The sequence below is a fragment of the Oncorhynchus keta genome, chromosome 27, assembly GCF_023373465.1.
Source record: "Oncorhynchus keta strain PuntledgeMale-10-30-2019 chromosome 27, Oket_V2, whole genome shotgun sequence".
Lineage (NCBI taxonomy): Eukaryota > Metazoa > Chordata > Actinopteri > Salmoniformes > Salmonidae > Oncorhynchus > Oncorhynchus keta.
This window is the reverse complement of record NC_068447.1, coordinates 33,964,505-33,979,549: the sequence shown is the minus strand read 5'-3', so window position 1 is coordinate 33,979,549 and position 15,045 is coordinate 33,964,505. Positions and strand designations below refer to the sequence as shown.

General features: G+C 40.2%; 1 protein-coding gene across 4 annotated transcripts; it reads left to right on the top strand.

Annotated features, from left to right (window-relative positions):
• The first annotated feature begins 5,664 nt into the window (after positions 1-5,664).
• Positions 5,665-14,899, top strand: LOC118359841 (high mobility group protein HMG-I/HMG-Y-like). 4 transcript variants are annotated; one of them, XM_035738664.2, is made up of 5 exons: positions 5,665-5,819; positions 6,923-7,017; positions 8,273-8,353; positions 10,546-10,602; positions 12,681-14,899. In XM_035738664.2, exons 2-5 carry the CDS (start codon positions 6,937-6,939, stop codon positions 12,738-12,740), a joined length of 279 nt encoding a protein of 92 aa, XP_035594557.1. In that variant the 5' UTR covers positions 5,665-5,819; positions 6,923-6,936; the 3' UTR covers positions 12,741-14,899. The 4 variants fall into 4 exon arrangements, with proteins under 4 accessions (XP_035594557.1, XP_035594555.1, XP_035594556.1 ...); XM_035738662.2 differs by having other exon boundaries at positions 5,666-5,819; positions 6,923-7,035; XM_035738663.2 differs by lacking the exon at positions 5,665-5,819 and adding an exon at positions 5,842-6,044.
• The last annotated feature ends 146 nt before the right edge of the window (positions 14,900-15,045 follow it).

Here is a 15,045-nt window from a genome sequence, read left to right as displayed (position 1 = left end):
GGTCTCCAGGAGCCAGGTGCTTCAAGGAGTGATTTGAGTCTGGATTGGACGGAATTTGCTTTTTGGTGTATTTCATTGTGTGTTGTTGCTGAATTTTAGCTGGACTGTTTTGCAGCCTTTTGTGGCTAATGATAAGAAAGCTATTTGTTTTTTTGTACAGCTGCTACATGGGGAGTTTTCTTATCACTTTGGAATGCTGAATTCTGCATGATTATTCATCTATTGAAATTAAACTATTTATATACAGCCTGAGTGTTATCTTTCAACAGACAGCTTTGTAATGCCACAGTACTCACAATTTAGAATGCAGGTGTTGTCAACTTTCTGTGAAAAACTTTGGTGGTAATTATACACTGAGTATACAAAACATTAAGAACACCTGCTCTTTCCGTGACATAGACTGGGCAGGTGAATCCAGGTGAAAGCTATGATCCCTTATTGATGTCACTTGTTAAATGCACTTTAATCAGTGTAGATGAAAGGGAGGAGACCGGTTAAAGAAGGATTTTAAAGCCGTGAGACAATTGAAAGGTGTTCCTAATGTTTTGTATACTCAGTGTTGACTAGAGTTGCTTACCAACACAACATTGAATGTTCCTGAGTGGCATAGTTACAGTTTTGACTTAAATCAGCTTGAAAAACTATGGTAAGACTTGAAAATGGCTGTCTAGCAATGATCAACAAACAACTTGACAGAACTTAGTTTTTTAAATAATAATGTGCAAATATTGTACAATCCAGGTGTGCAAAGCTCTTAGAGACTTCTTCAAAAAGAAGCATTGGAGTCAACATGGGCCAACATCGACACCTTGTAGAGTCCATGCCCCGACGAATTGAGGCTGTTCTGAGGGCAAAGGGAGGAAGGGGGGTTCAACTCAATATTGGGAAGGTGTTCCTAATGTTTGGTATACTCAGTGATACTTCAAATACCTTACTGGGGGAACGTTTTTGAAAAGGGTATTAGAAAATACTTTTTTCCCCATGTGAGAACACATGTACTTGAACACAGTTATGTTATTTCTTACACAGTTCTGCCATGTCTAATAAAAATATATATATTTAAAAGTAATATCAGCTACAGTCCATCATCCCCCCATCCTGCTCCAGGCTGATGCTGCATGGTTCAGCAGCAGGGCTCATCCCATATTTGGGAGGAGGACATTCCTTAGGCACACACACTCTCTGGGCTGGTTGCCCTGTGTTCATCCCAGTATAGAGGGACTCAGCCTGAGCATAGCAGAGACATGGGGGGAAGTTGGGGGTGGATGAGTTAGGGGGACTGGGGGAAGAAAGAGCGGAAGGAAGTGAATAGAGTGAGATGGAGAACTGGCTTGCCAGGCAAGCACATGCTGAGCAGAACATTGGATTCATTCAGAAAAAGAGCACTTCTCTCCATTCACCCCCCCATCCAATCCCCCCTTTAACCCACTCATCCTATCTGACCACCATGTACAGTAGCATACATACACTGTATATCTCACCAGATTCTGTATCCACATGCTCAAATCTCTATTTACCTAACAATTCCTTTACCTAACTATTTACCTCGGACACCATCACAATTTCATTCAAATTTGAAAAGATCTAACTGAAACTGGGTCAGAAAATGTGTCAAAAGTACCCTCGCTATTAAACATTTTTTTTTGTTAACGTACAGAAGTACCAACTATTATTGGAATTATTCAATAATGTGCCACTTGCTCAATAAACATATCATCCTGCTGTTTGTAATTACAGCATTATTACATTTTACTTCACAGTTCCCTATTTCTTTATAATCCATGATTTATCAACATAGAACATTTATGCAAAGGTACAGCAATAATGTGTCATTTTATTTATGTAGGGCAGCTTAAATTAATTTGTTGTTTTATTTGTTTTTGTGGGCTTATTGGTGTGAAACTGAGCCCTAGACAGACAGAAGGAACCTATAGAAAACCATATAGCAGTCTAGCAGGCACATGGAAAGCATTTGTTGAGCCAGGGGGGTAGGGATTGGGAAGTGTTCCTGTTCCGTCCTATTTTGGAGGATGGGAGGTGTGTGTCTGAGGGGGAGGTGGCGAGGTATAATACACTTCTCCATTACATAGATGGCCCATTGTCGTCTGTCCCTTATCCTATGTTTTGGCAGAGTGAGGGATACGGAGCCATTTACTGCTAAGAGTGTGTCCCAGTGTGTCCCAATGGGACAGCAGTTAACGGTGTGACACCTATCTGTTTCACATGTATAGTGACCCCATTCACTCCAGATGGGGGGATTTACATTCAAGAACAGATATAGGTCTAGTCTAGTGGTCTACCTATGGAGGAGGAGGACTATGCATGCAGTACATTGGTAGTTTAGTCATGCAGAAACAGGGCAGTATACAGGATATATCTGATAACAGAGATTTCCATTGTTTCTTTTAATTTCATGTTTTGTTATCTATACTGATCAGAAATATGAACACAACATGCGTTACAGTTCATATAAGGAAATTAGTCAATTGAAAAAAAATTAGGCCCTAATCTATGGATTTCACATGACTGGATAGGGGTGCACCAAAGGTGCAGCCACCCACTGGGGAGCCAGGCCCAGCCAATCAGAATGTGTTTTTCCCCACAAATGGACTCCCGAGTGGCACAGTGGTCTAAAGCACTGCATCTCAGTGCTAGCGGCGTTACTACAGACCCTGGTTCAATTCCACTCTGTAACTGGCTGTGATTGGGAGTCCCATAGGGCGGCGCACAGTTGGCCCAGCATCGTCCGGATTAGAGTTTGGCCGGGGTAGAATATGTTCTTAACTGACTTGCCTAGTTAAATCTTAAAAAATATACACTACCGTTCAAAAGTTTGGGGTCACTGAGAAATGTCTTTTTTTTTTAAAGAAAAGCACATTTCTTGTCCATTAAAATAACATCAAATTGATAAGAAATATAGTGTAGACATTGTTCATGTTGGAAATGGCTGATTTTTTTAAATGGAATATCTACATAGGCTTACAGAGGCCCATTATCAGCAACCATCACTCCTCTGTTCCAATGGCACATTGTGTTAGCTAATCCAAGTTTATAATTTTAAAAGGCTAATTGATCATTAGAAAACCATTTTGCAATTATGTTAGCACAGCTGAAAACTGTTGTCCTGATTTTGGGGCGGCAGCGTAGCCTAGTGGTTAGAGCGTTGGACTAGTAACCGGAAGGTTGCGAGTTCAAACCCCCGAGCTGACAAGGTACAAATCTGTCATTCTGGCCCTGAAAAGGCAGTTAACCCAGGCCGTCATTGAAAATAAGAATACGTTCTTAACTTGCCTGGTTAAATAAAGGTAAAATAAAAATAAAATAAAAAAGAAGCAAGAAAACTGGCCTTCAGACTAGTATCTGGAGCATCAGCATTTGTGGGTTTGATTACAGGCTCAAAATGGCCAGAAACAAAGAACTTTATTCTGAAACTCGTCAGTCTATTCTTGTTCAGAGAAATGAAGTCTATTCCATTTGAGAAATTGCCAAGAAACTGAAGATCTGGTACAACGCTGTGTGCTACTCACTTCACAGAACAGCGCAAATTGGCGCTAACCAGAATAGAAAGAGGAGTGGGAGGCCCCGGTGCACAACTGAACAAGAGGACAAATAGAATAGACTACATACAATACAACTTAATTTACTTGATTTCTAGTATACAGTACCAGTCAAAAGAGTTTGGACACACCTACTCATTCAAGGGTTTTTCTTTATTTTGACTATTTTCTACATTGTAGAATAATTGTCACGCCCTGACCATAGAGAGCCATTGTTTCTCTATGGTGGAGTAGGTCAGGGCATGACTGGGGGTGATCTAGTTTATTTATTTATATGTGGGGTTCTAAGTTTATTTTCTATGTTGGTGATTTGTATGATTCCCAATTAGAGGCAGCTGGTAATGGTTGTCTCTAATTGGGGATCATATTTAAGTAGCTGTTTTTCCCACCTGTGTTTGTGGGATATTGTTTTGTATTGGTACAGGTGCACCACTTAGTCACGTTTCGTTCTTTCTTTATTGTTTTGCTTAAGTTTCACTTAGAAATAAAGATATGGAACTCAACCTCCGCTGCTGCGCCTTGGTCCGTCTCTACACACGGTCGTGACAATAATAGTGAAAACATCTCGACTAATCCGTACCACATTTACTCGGTACTGGGCCCCCTGTATATAGCCTCGTTCTTGCTATGTAATTCTACTATGTTACTTTTTATTTTTACTTAATTTAGTAAATATTCTCTTAACTCTATTTCTTGAACTGCACTGTTGGTTAAGGGCTTGTAAGTAAGCATTTCACAGTAAGGTCTATTTGTCTTATGTGACATAACATTTGATTCGATTTTTGATCAAAACTATGAAGTAACACATGGAATTATGTAGAGAAATGACAGTCCTTGTAATGTTGTGGGTGTAGGTGGCAGGAAAGTCAGGCACTGGAGAATCGAGCTTGGTATAAATGGAGTAGTTTAATAGCCCTTAACTCCAAAACCAAAGTACATAAAAGTGAGTACAAGAACCCGTCGCGCACCAATACATAAATTACGAACATACAAAACAAATAATCTCTGACAAGGACATAATGGGAAACAGAGGGTTAAATACACAACATGTAATTGATGGGATTGAAACCAGGTGTGAAGGAAGACCAGACAAAACCAATGGAAAATGAAAAATGGATCAGTGATGGCTAGAAGATCGGTGACGTCGACCGCCGAACACCGCTCGAACAAGGAGAGGGACTGACTTCGGTGGAAGTCGTGACAGTCCTTCATTACTTGAAGGTCATTCAATCCAAACTGGTAACTCTAATGAACTTATCCTCTGCAGAAAAGTAACTCTGGGTTTTCCTTTTCTGTGGCAGTCCTCATGAGTGCCAGTTTCATCACAGCGCTTGATGGTTTTTGCAACTGCACTTGAAGAAACTTTCAAAGTTCTTGAAATGTTCCGTATTGACTGACCTTCATGTCTTAAAGTAATGATGGACTGTCATTTCTCTTTGCTTATTTGAGCTGTTCTTGAAATAATATGGACTTGGTCTTTTACCAAATAGGGCTATCTTTTGTATACCACTCGTACCTTGTCACAACACAACTGATTGGCTCAAACACATTAAGAAGGAAAGAAATTCCACAAATTAATAATATATAATAATAATAATAATAATAATAATATTAAAGGCATTCCAGGTGACTACCTCATGAAGCTGGTTGAGAGAATGCCAAGAGTGTGCAAAGCTGTCATCAAGGCAAAGGGTGGCTACTTTGAAGAATCTCAAATATAAAATACATTTTTTATATGTTTAACACTTTTTTGGATACTACATGATTCCATGTGTTTTTCATAGTTTTGATGTCTTCACTCTGATTCAACAATGTAGAAAATAGTCAAATAAAGTAAAACCCGGGAATTAATAGGTGTGTCCAAACTTTTGACCAGTACTGTTTGTCGTCATCTTGGAATTACTTTCTATGAAATAAACATCACATTAAAAAAAATATGAGTTGAAGGTACATAAACCTAGGGAAATATTTAATAATTGTATATTGCTGGGGTAGTGTTTTGTATCTCAGTTGTTAGAGCATGGCGCTTGTAACGCCAGGGTAGTGGGTTCGATTCCAGGGCCCACCTGGGGTTGGGGGTGGATGACGGGTGTTTGGGGTGGCCCACTTATCATATCTCCGCCCTCAATGTTATCGCTACTGTGAGGACGCCTCTTTAAATTGCCCTAAACTCCTTGAGGCTGGCGCATTTTCTTTATCTTGAAGAGAGACCGACAGCGATTTTTAGCACGCTTTGGATCGGCAGCTCAAAATTTAAATCAGGTAAATAAAAAATTCTACAATATGTTTTACTTCGAGTCTAGGGGCTCTATTCTATAGTCTGCTTCTCTAGTTGCTGTGCTGCACAGACTGGAATTTAAGGGGCGGGCGTTGTGTAGCCTCTGTCGAATATATAACAAGAGCTTTAGTTAAAGGATTCAACCGGTAAAACAAGCGACTGGTTTGTGCGGGAATTCGTTCGAGGGCCATAATCTTCAAGAGATCAAGGTAGGAGTAATCCAAACCATTGCGGTGAACACGCCTGCGTGTTATTTTGACATATAATTCGATAGGCTGATAAGCGTGAATGTTGTAAATGTTATTTGATAACCTCGGTGTGCTGATTTTTGTACTCATACAACGATATTGCATACAGTTTATGCCGACTGAATTTCGATAGACGGTCTACCTCGTTTATTCTCTTTTTTTTCTTTTGCCTATTCTACGCACTGAATCTACTGGGTATCCGTAGCGACTGGGCTTTAAACATTGCTGAGCTGTTGCAGCCTACACCAAGCCAGGACATTTCACTACTTGCTTGGTGTACACTGTCTCCGTTGCGCGCGGAATCGTGCTGTATGTAGGCTATACCAGGGTTTCCCAATCTCGGTCCTGGGCCCCCCCCCTGGGTGCAAGTTCTGTTAATGCCCTGGCACTACACAACTGATTCAAATAACTAGATCATTATCAAGTTTTGATTGTTTTTAATCTGCTGTGTAGTCCTATGGCTAACGTGCACCCAGGGTGGGGGGCCCCAGGACCTCGTTTGGGAAACCCTGGGCAATACAATCGGTTCACACAAGCTGGTTGACTGGCATACCCCGTTTATGTATCAGTAGCATATACCTAATACACGAATGGAGCACAAATGAGACACAAACAAACAGTGCTGCAAATAAATTGGGATAAGTCAAATGCAATATACATTATTATGGCACTGTACCTACTATGTAATTACACTGTAATAAGACTGCTAATGTAATAACAAAAAATGAGTTTTTTTTTTTTTAGATTTCTTAGTATCATACTGTGGTATGTGTTATTTACATGAATTTGTGAATATCGGCCCTATTATTAAAACTTTATTTTCCTTTTTTTAATCTCAGGACTACAAATCAACATGAGTGACAAGGGTACCATCTCACCAAAAGAGGAGGGGGCAGAGAAGAGGGGACGTGGAAGACCAAGGAAACAGCCACAGGTGAAAAGTGGTTCTGATGTAAGGAGCTTTATAAAACAACACCACCTTTCTTCTGTATGATGGATCATGTGTGACCAGGAAACACTGCCCTACTCCCGGGCCTGGTTATGCCCACAACAACTAGGGCACAGAGTTTTCCTGGTTAAGTTAACTGGTCAACCAAAACCTGACCCTGCAGTAGGTTTCAGAACCCACCGCAAAGCAGTAGCGTTGGCCGTCAGAGGTGTCTTATTCCTATGTAGTTTCACCATGGAGAACTCCTGACTCCATTGTGTCATTTCTCTTGATGTGACTTAGTGTAAAGAGTCATTGGATAGGTCTCTCTTTTTACCTTCCCCACCCCCTCCTCACCAGCCCTGGCTGTGTGCATATGTAATGACGATCAACCGTTGGTCTGGCAGGCTGTCATTGATATGTAACCTGAACCCCTTAAACCAGTGGTAACCCACATACCCCACCTCTGCTTCCAACTGATTGGTTTATATAAGCGGAGTAAAAGCAATGATTGGTCCATGTTGCTGTCACTCTCCTGAGGGTGTTGTTGGTATTGGATTGCGTTGTTGCTAGTAGCTGCTGCTGTAAACAGACTGAGGAGGTAATAAAAACCTGCACCTCCATAATATACAGCCAAATGCATTAATCATGTTTATTTGTGTTTGCTGTTGAACTACCACCATCCCTGTTGAGTGATCATGTTAGCATTTTTGTTACATTGAATGTATTGTTTTGGGCAATTGTTTTGCAATTGATGCAACAGTTAAATCTGCCCTAGAAGTCTATTCTGAACACAGGTCTGCACAGTGGTATATTATCTTTGTTTTATACAATACCAATACTTCCTACATACCTCTTATTCACAACTACTATATTTTTGGTCTGATCTAAACCACTGTCAGCTTGTTACAGTTAATGGAACTTGGCAATGTGGCTGTGACCACCTGTTAGTCTTAAAGTAGCAACAGGTGTCAGTTGCACTGACCTTGAACAGTGCACTCTTAGTGTCATGAATAACAAAGTATTCCATGTAAGAAGCTGCGTGTCGTATCACATCATACATGGAATTAGACTAAGTTGTTTGCCCTCCATAAAGAGACACTTCCTTCATCATTACGTCACTTCCTTCATCATTACGTCCATAGTGTCAAACCTTCGGGTGCAACAACTATAGAACCACCATTTTATGCGTTGGCATCTTTGACTGTTCAAATGTAACGCTATGCTGTCCACCTGACCATTTCCCATATTTTTCTTTCAGGAACCCAGTGGGTCCCCTACTCCAAAGAGGCCCAGGGGAAGGCCAAAGGGTAGCAAGAACAAGACTGTCACCAAGGGCAAGGTAAGGCAATATGTTAGCCCTATTTTACTCAACCGAATGAATTTAACCTGCGAGACTGTCAACTAGGCTTGGCGGCCACCTTTCAGTCGTCCTGCAAAAACCACATTAGACATTTGATCGTGCAGGCCACTGTTGACCATAGATTATCATTAGGGTCAGATGGAACAGCTGTCACCAGCTCCTATAGTTTTAGTTGTCCCTATGGTTTTAACTTGATACTACCCTTAGTTTTCAACCTCATACTCGTAGTCAAGTACTAAGAAATAGTCATGTAGCCATGACTCTTAATTATCTTTAAGGATCACAGTGGTAGCTAATCTAATAGGTGTAAAGTATTTTGGGGTATCTGTACTTTACTATTTCAATTTTTTTGACAACTTTTACATTTATTCCACTACATTCCTAAAGAAAATCATGTACTTTTTACTCCACACATTTTCCCTGACACCCAAAAGTAGTCATTACATTTTGAATGCTTAGCAGGACAGGAAAATTGTCCAATTCATACACTTATCAAGAGAACATCCCTGGTCATCCCTACTGCCTCTGATCTGGCGGACACACTAAACACAAATTCTTTGTTTGTAAATGATGTCTTAAGTGTTTGAGAGTGCACCTGTCTATCAGTAAAAAATACAATTATTTGTATTTGCAAAATATAAGGAATTTGAAATTATTTATACTTTTACTTTTGATACTTAAGTATATTTTAACAATTACATTTACTTTTGATATTTAAAACAAAATACTTTTAGACTTTTCAAGTAGTATTTTACCAGATTACTTTTACTTGAGGCATTTTCTATTAAGGCTTCTTTACTTTTATTCAAATATGAAAATTGGGTACTTTTTTCCACCACTGTCTCACCTCCTACTGTTCAAAGGATGTCCTGTTAAGTATGATTTATTGGTTAACTGTAATTATTTTGGCCCTTTTCACCTCAAGTCTAAAAAATAGCAGTGCCAGAGCTTCCATTTGTAAGATCTTGGGTTTGCTGGCTGCTTAGAGACGCCCATTTTTTCAGTTAATTCCCCCTGACTTCCTGTCCTCCAGCTTCCTGTAGCTTGTCATGCACAGTGTGGTGCAGGTGCAGAGGCCGCAAGCTGACATTACCCCCCAACACACAGCCCTAGTTCTTTTCTCCCTCGCATCACCATAGCAACAGACAAGTTCTATCCCTCGCCCCAACCCCCACGCTCTTCTAGGCGCTGTGTGTGTGTAGGAAAAGGATATAAGTGTGTATACATGCATGTGTGTTTATGTGCAAGCATGGTTAGGGAGTAACTGTTTACATGTAATCTGATTTACAAAAATACGGTAACTGTTACATTACCAGCAAAAATATTACTTTTGAAAAACTACATTACTTCTTGAATTACTTTTAAATTCAGAAAAGATGTTTGCAAAAAAAAAATACACCTTTCTGTTTTCTCAATGACATTCAATTCAGCGTTGAACAAATGTTTACATTTTTAACACATTTAGAAAGGAACCAAAATGTTTTTTGCAACATTCACTCAATGCACCCAAGGTTTTAACAAAGTGCAGGACAAGCCATTCCATCACAACATGTTATTGGACAGCTAGATATAACTAGTTACATTTAGGAAGCTAATAGATTGCATTTAGTTAAAAGATGAGACATAATAAGGAAACCGTTCTGTTTTCTCAATGACATTCAATTCAGCATTAAAAGGTTTTCATTTCCCCATGTGAGCGAGTCTGACCATAAGTCAGGAACCACTATGATGACACACCAAATGCGTTTGATGGATCCCTTTTGTCTTCTAAAGCCTCTTAAGGTGAAAGTATTCTAAAAGTAACAAAGTATGGATTTAGGTCATCAAAAAGTTACATTGCCGATTACAATTATGGATATGTAACTAGTAACTGTAACAGATTACATTTAGAAACTAACCTACCCAACCCTGTGTGCAAGGATGGATCTGAAGTGGGCTCGTTTCTTCTTGCCCAATTTCACCAGCTGTCTCTGAGCCCCAGACCAGGTGGCCAGCGAGCTGGAGTGCCCTGTGTGCAGTTCCTGTCAGATTCCCGAGATAATAGCCAATGAACCCAATGCCCTCAAACCATCTGCTTCCTAATATGAGTATTAGTGCCCTCTAGTGACAGTAGATTAGCAGGTTTCTGTGGAGTTAGATTAATTGTTAGTTTTTCTTCCCTCATTTTACAGAAGGCACCAGCAGCCTCAACTGCAGGGATGAAACGCAGGGGAAGACCCAAGAAAGAGGTAAGAGTAGCTCTTATTATCATAGGTGTTAATATTATCTTTAACTAATCCCCCCTTGACTCTGACTCACTCTTAAATTGTCACTGTTTGGTTCCCCTCCACATGCTCACTGCTGTTAGAAATCCCAAAGGTCTTAAGTTAGCATGCTTACAGCGAAATATGGCTTGTTCGTAGAAACAAAAGGACATAAACGAACAAGCAAACTCGTCGTCCCAGGCGAACTTCAACCCCAGCACCCCCTGTGATTGGTTGAATAAAGTTGTGGGAAGGTTTCCAGTGGCTTCTGCTTATCTTCCACTGCTCTTCCACCATAAAAAAAACATGGAAACCATTGTGTGCAAATTAAAACGTTCAACTTAACCTTTTCTGTTTGCAACAACCAGCTACCAGGTGTGAAGTCAACTACACCTGGAGTCTGTCGCGTCCTCTTTGAAACAACGCACATTTTAGGTGGCACTGATAGCTCTGAATGAGGAATTGGCAAATTTTGGCCTAAAAACTGACCCGTGGGACTCGTCTTCACGCGATTCTGAAGACAGCTGGGACGAGGTAAGCAATAATTGTTAATAATCTAGTTTTGCTTGTAGTTGAGCTTTGCGTTAAGGAGAATGTGTTCATTAGGTGTTTTGTGGTATTGAATTTGTTGTTGATGAAACTGTAACCCTTAGCTGTACATAACTGTACCTAACTATACTTTCATGATGACTCATGTATTTTTCTTTATTTATCTTTTAAGGGAGAACAAACCCCAGAGGAGACCTCGGACTCTGAGGGCCCTTATGTGCGCTATCTTTCCATTGTCAAAATGTATTAATTGTATTTACAACAGGGTGAAAAGATTGAGCAGGCAAGAGGGAGGCTAGGGAATAGTTTGCATGCAAGCTGTATGCTGGAAGCTATGGTTACATTTGAGGCCAGTTATCCGCCAGATCTATACAAATGTTTTAAGTCTATATATATCTCCCAGGCCTGATTGAGAGCCAGGAGAAAGAGCTCATGGAAGTCTTGGCAAGCAAGCCTGCACTGGACTGAGAGACGTATTAAAGGATGCTATGCATCTCTGTTTATACTATGTTATAGAGCTATTGAGGTACTGTATTTGCCTTACAGACATGCTGTTTATTGATTCGATATTGCACTGGAGTGAACCACTGTTACTGATCGGAAACACAGACCCATTGGTCCGTATTGTATGTGCTTTGTATTATGTACATAGTGTTTTATACATATTTACACATCCAATCTTCTGTTTTTTTTTTTATTACTATTGATTTCTGCACAAGTGTATGTTGAGTTCATTGTCTTGAGTTAGTCTTTGAAACCGATGAGGTATAGTTGAAAATACATGTTTAAATTAAATCTATTATATTACATTTTTTTATGGGCTTAACCACAATTTCATACATCACTGTTGACATAGTGATACATATTTCAATCCATTAAAAAAATGTCTAGAATAAAGGAATTGTTGCAAAATTATTTAAAAACTACAGTTTAATCCGGCACAAACCAACCAAACTTTGCCTCCACTGTAAGCATACTCAGGCCTTAAATAAAATAAGTGTGAGTGTAGCCTACTCCCAGAAGCCTGTGTTGCATTGGTCACAGTGGGGAATGACCCATAGTTACCCACCTAACTGCGCTCTCTTTTTATGAATGAACTCTCCTGCACCAGAGTGGGAGGAGTTGGTGGGAGTTTGAGGTAGAGGGGAGGTAAGACGGGAGGGAGCGAAGGATGCCTCACCGTGTGACTCACCACTCAGATGAGTCACTACAGATGGCCAAGTCCTCCCCTGGGGGCTCTAGGGACTTTCACACTGGTTTTGTTTATCAGTGAGATGTGATCAACAATACTCAGATGTTTCACTAGCAAGGCCACTGTACAAGTCCCTCCCAGAAATCCTAAAGACTCCCCATAGATAACATTGTTCATATTGCAAGGCAGTTATTGTAGTTGAAAGATTGATGCACTTCTGGTGACTTATATTTAATCAGATCCCCTTTTCTTACTGTTATATTTGTGGTGTGAACCAGTAGAAACATGGGTTGACTGTGGTCTGTGTTTGGTGTCTTTTCAGGAAAAGGAGGAACAGGCAACCCAGGAATCATCTGAAGAGGAGGGGGAGAAAGACCAGTAAACTTGCAACCCATGCTACCTCACTCAACATACTGACTCCCTGTCAACCAGAGCTAGGCTGAATCTCCAATACCGGTGCCACCCCAACCTCTTTTCTACAGTTAACTTTCTTGCCTTCTCGCTAGAGGGTCTACAATACACTTCATCCAACCTCTATTTGCAACTGCACTGGAAAACCAATGGATGTTTCTTAACAAGCATATCTATCAAAGAATCACAGTACAGGCGATGGACAACCGTTTCTCTATGTGTATGTCGTGGTATTGCAAGTCTTTTATACTGGACAAAAATGTGTTCGGATGAGTTTTTGGACACGCTTCTTTCAAAAGACAGTGTATAGCACATTCTCTCGGCTTAGTGTTACTCATTTTTCCCTTAATTAACACCGGTATGTTGAGCTGGTGGGTCATATAAACTTGTTTTCTATTGGACAAGAGGTGAATTTTGCCTATACTTGCTGTTTTTAAGTGTGAAGTGCTTAATCTATCCCTTACATCAATTTACCAGCGGAGAAGCTGATATGGAGAAAATACAGTATGAGCATTAAATATATTATTATAGACATTTATAATCTCTGTATAAGACCTCTCTCTCCCTGTTACTTCTTTGATTGTGCAGAATTGTTCCTCCCCCTCCCATCCAAAATAAGCTGTCCCCTAACTAGCCTCTGATGTGGCTTGTGCTCATCTCCCTATAGCCTCTTCGGGGCTACACTGGAAAAGGCTTGTGTTAACTAAAGTGTACTGTTACTAATCAAAGATTTGATCGGACTGATTGTGTTTTATCGTGTTCCTCTGGGTCATAACATGCCCTCAAATACCTGAGTAATTGTGCTGCTTAAAAACTCGTCATAATAATGTCATAATGGCTTAAGGATGGGTAGGGATTCATTGATTGGGGAGCTACATTCTCTCAACACTCCAGGAAACTTTTTTGAACTCTGTGGCATCTGCTGTTCCTCTTAATGTGGTCCTCCCAGTCTACAGCATTTGTTGCAACCCATGGCCACTCGGTCAGCTCTAGGTGAACTGTGTAACAAACTGTTTGGCCAAACTAAGAGCTGGATTGTTACTGTTGTGGCACTGTTTTATCCAATGGGTCTGTATAATAGCTGATCATTCCATTTTCCCTCTCACTGCTTTACAAGGCCTGTTGTGTGTCGTCATCACTTTGTACAGGATGTTGAAATATTCTGCTTTTTCTGTGAGGTTAGTCAGTGTCTGCTGTCTACTCCAGGAAAACAATGTTGTTTTGTTTGTGTTTCTCAGTGTCAGGGATCTCAAGATCACAGTCCAGTTACTGGGTCTCTCCTCAAACCTATAAGCTGCTACAATCTCAGTTATAAAAACCCGGAAAACTGCAACGGGCCTGACAAGGCCCAGAATCTCATACCTCACTTGACGACAGCTTACCTTAAACTTTCCCATATTGCATTATTCAACTGGTTTCAAATGTACAATGTCAACTCTGGCAAGTGTGTGAGAAATGTTTGTATTACGTGGTCTTTTTTTAATCTGACTGTTATTTGGTATTTTAAAGACTGCCTAGCTACTAGTGAAGGTGTGCTCTCACACCCCCCTCTGCTCCTCTTTGTTTTTAAAGCGAGCGTACAGAGACGGGTCACAAAAATGTGTAGTCATGAAGATCTGTCAGCTTTGCAAATTTGTGTTCGCTGACTGGTAGATTAGACGGTGTGTTTTATCTTTTTAATAAATCCTACTTCTGGTGCACTGAAATGTTTGCTTGATTCAGATTGTCATGTGTGTTTAGTGACAAAGACTGGGTGTTCTCTCCAGGTTATTCTGTTGTAGACCTCGGTGCGGCTTTGGCACCAGGCGCTTTTCCATGTATGCATTCCTCAATGGCACCCTATTCCCTTTATAATGCACTACTTTTGACCAGTGCCCTGGTCAAAAGTAGAGCACTATATAGTTAGAGTGCCATTTGGGATGCATGATGCTCATGTGGAACTCCGGTAATTACATATATCCATTCACAGCTGCAACTATTTTGACTATGTACCAACATTATCCATGTTATGTAATTCATTCAAGTTAATGAGATGGGATCATTCTTTTTAATATACAATGTCTATATTTCTATTGCGCACTATGACAATTTGTATCCAGAAAGGGTCAATAAACACAAGAATTTATACTTTTTTTTTGGTCATGCCTTGTCCTGCATCCTCTTCATCTTTTGAGAATAACTTAAGCCAGACTAATGTATACTCTAGACCTATTACACAGTTTATAATTGGCTTATCCCCGCTCTTTCAGTTTCTCCAATTGTTACTGATATCAAAT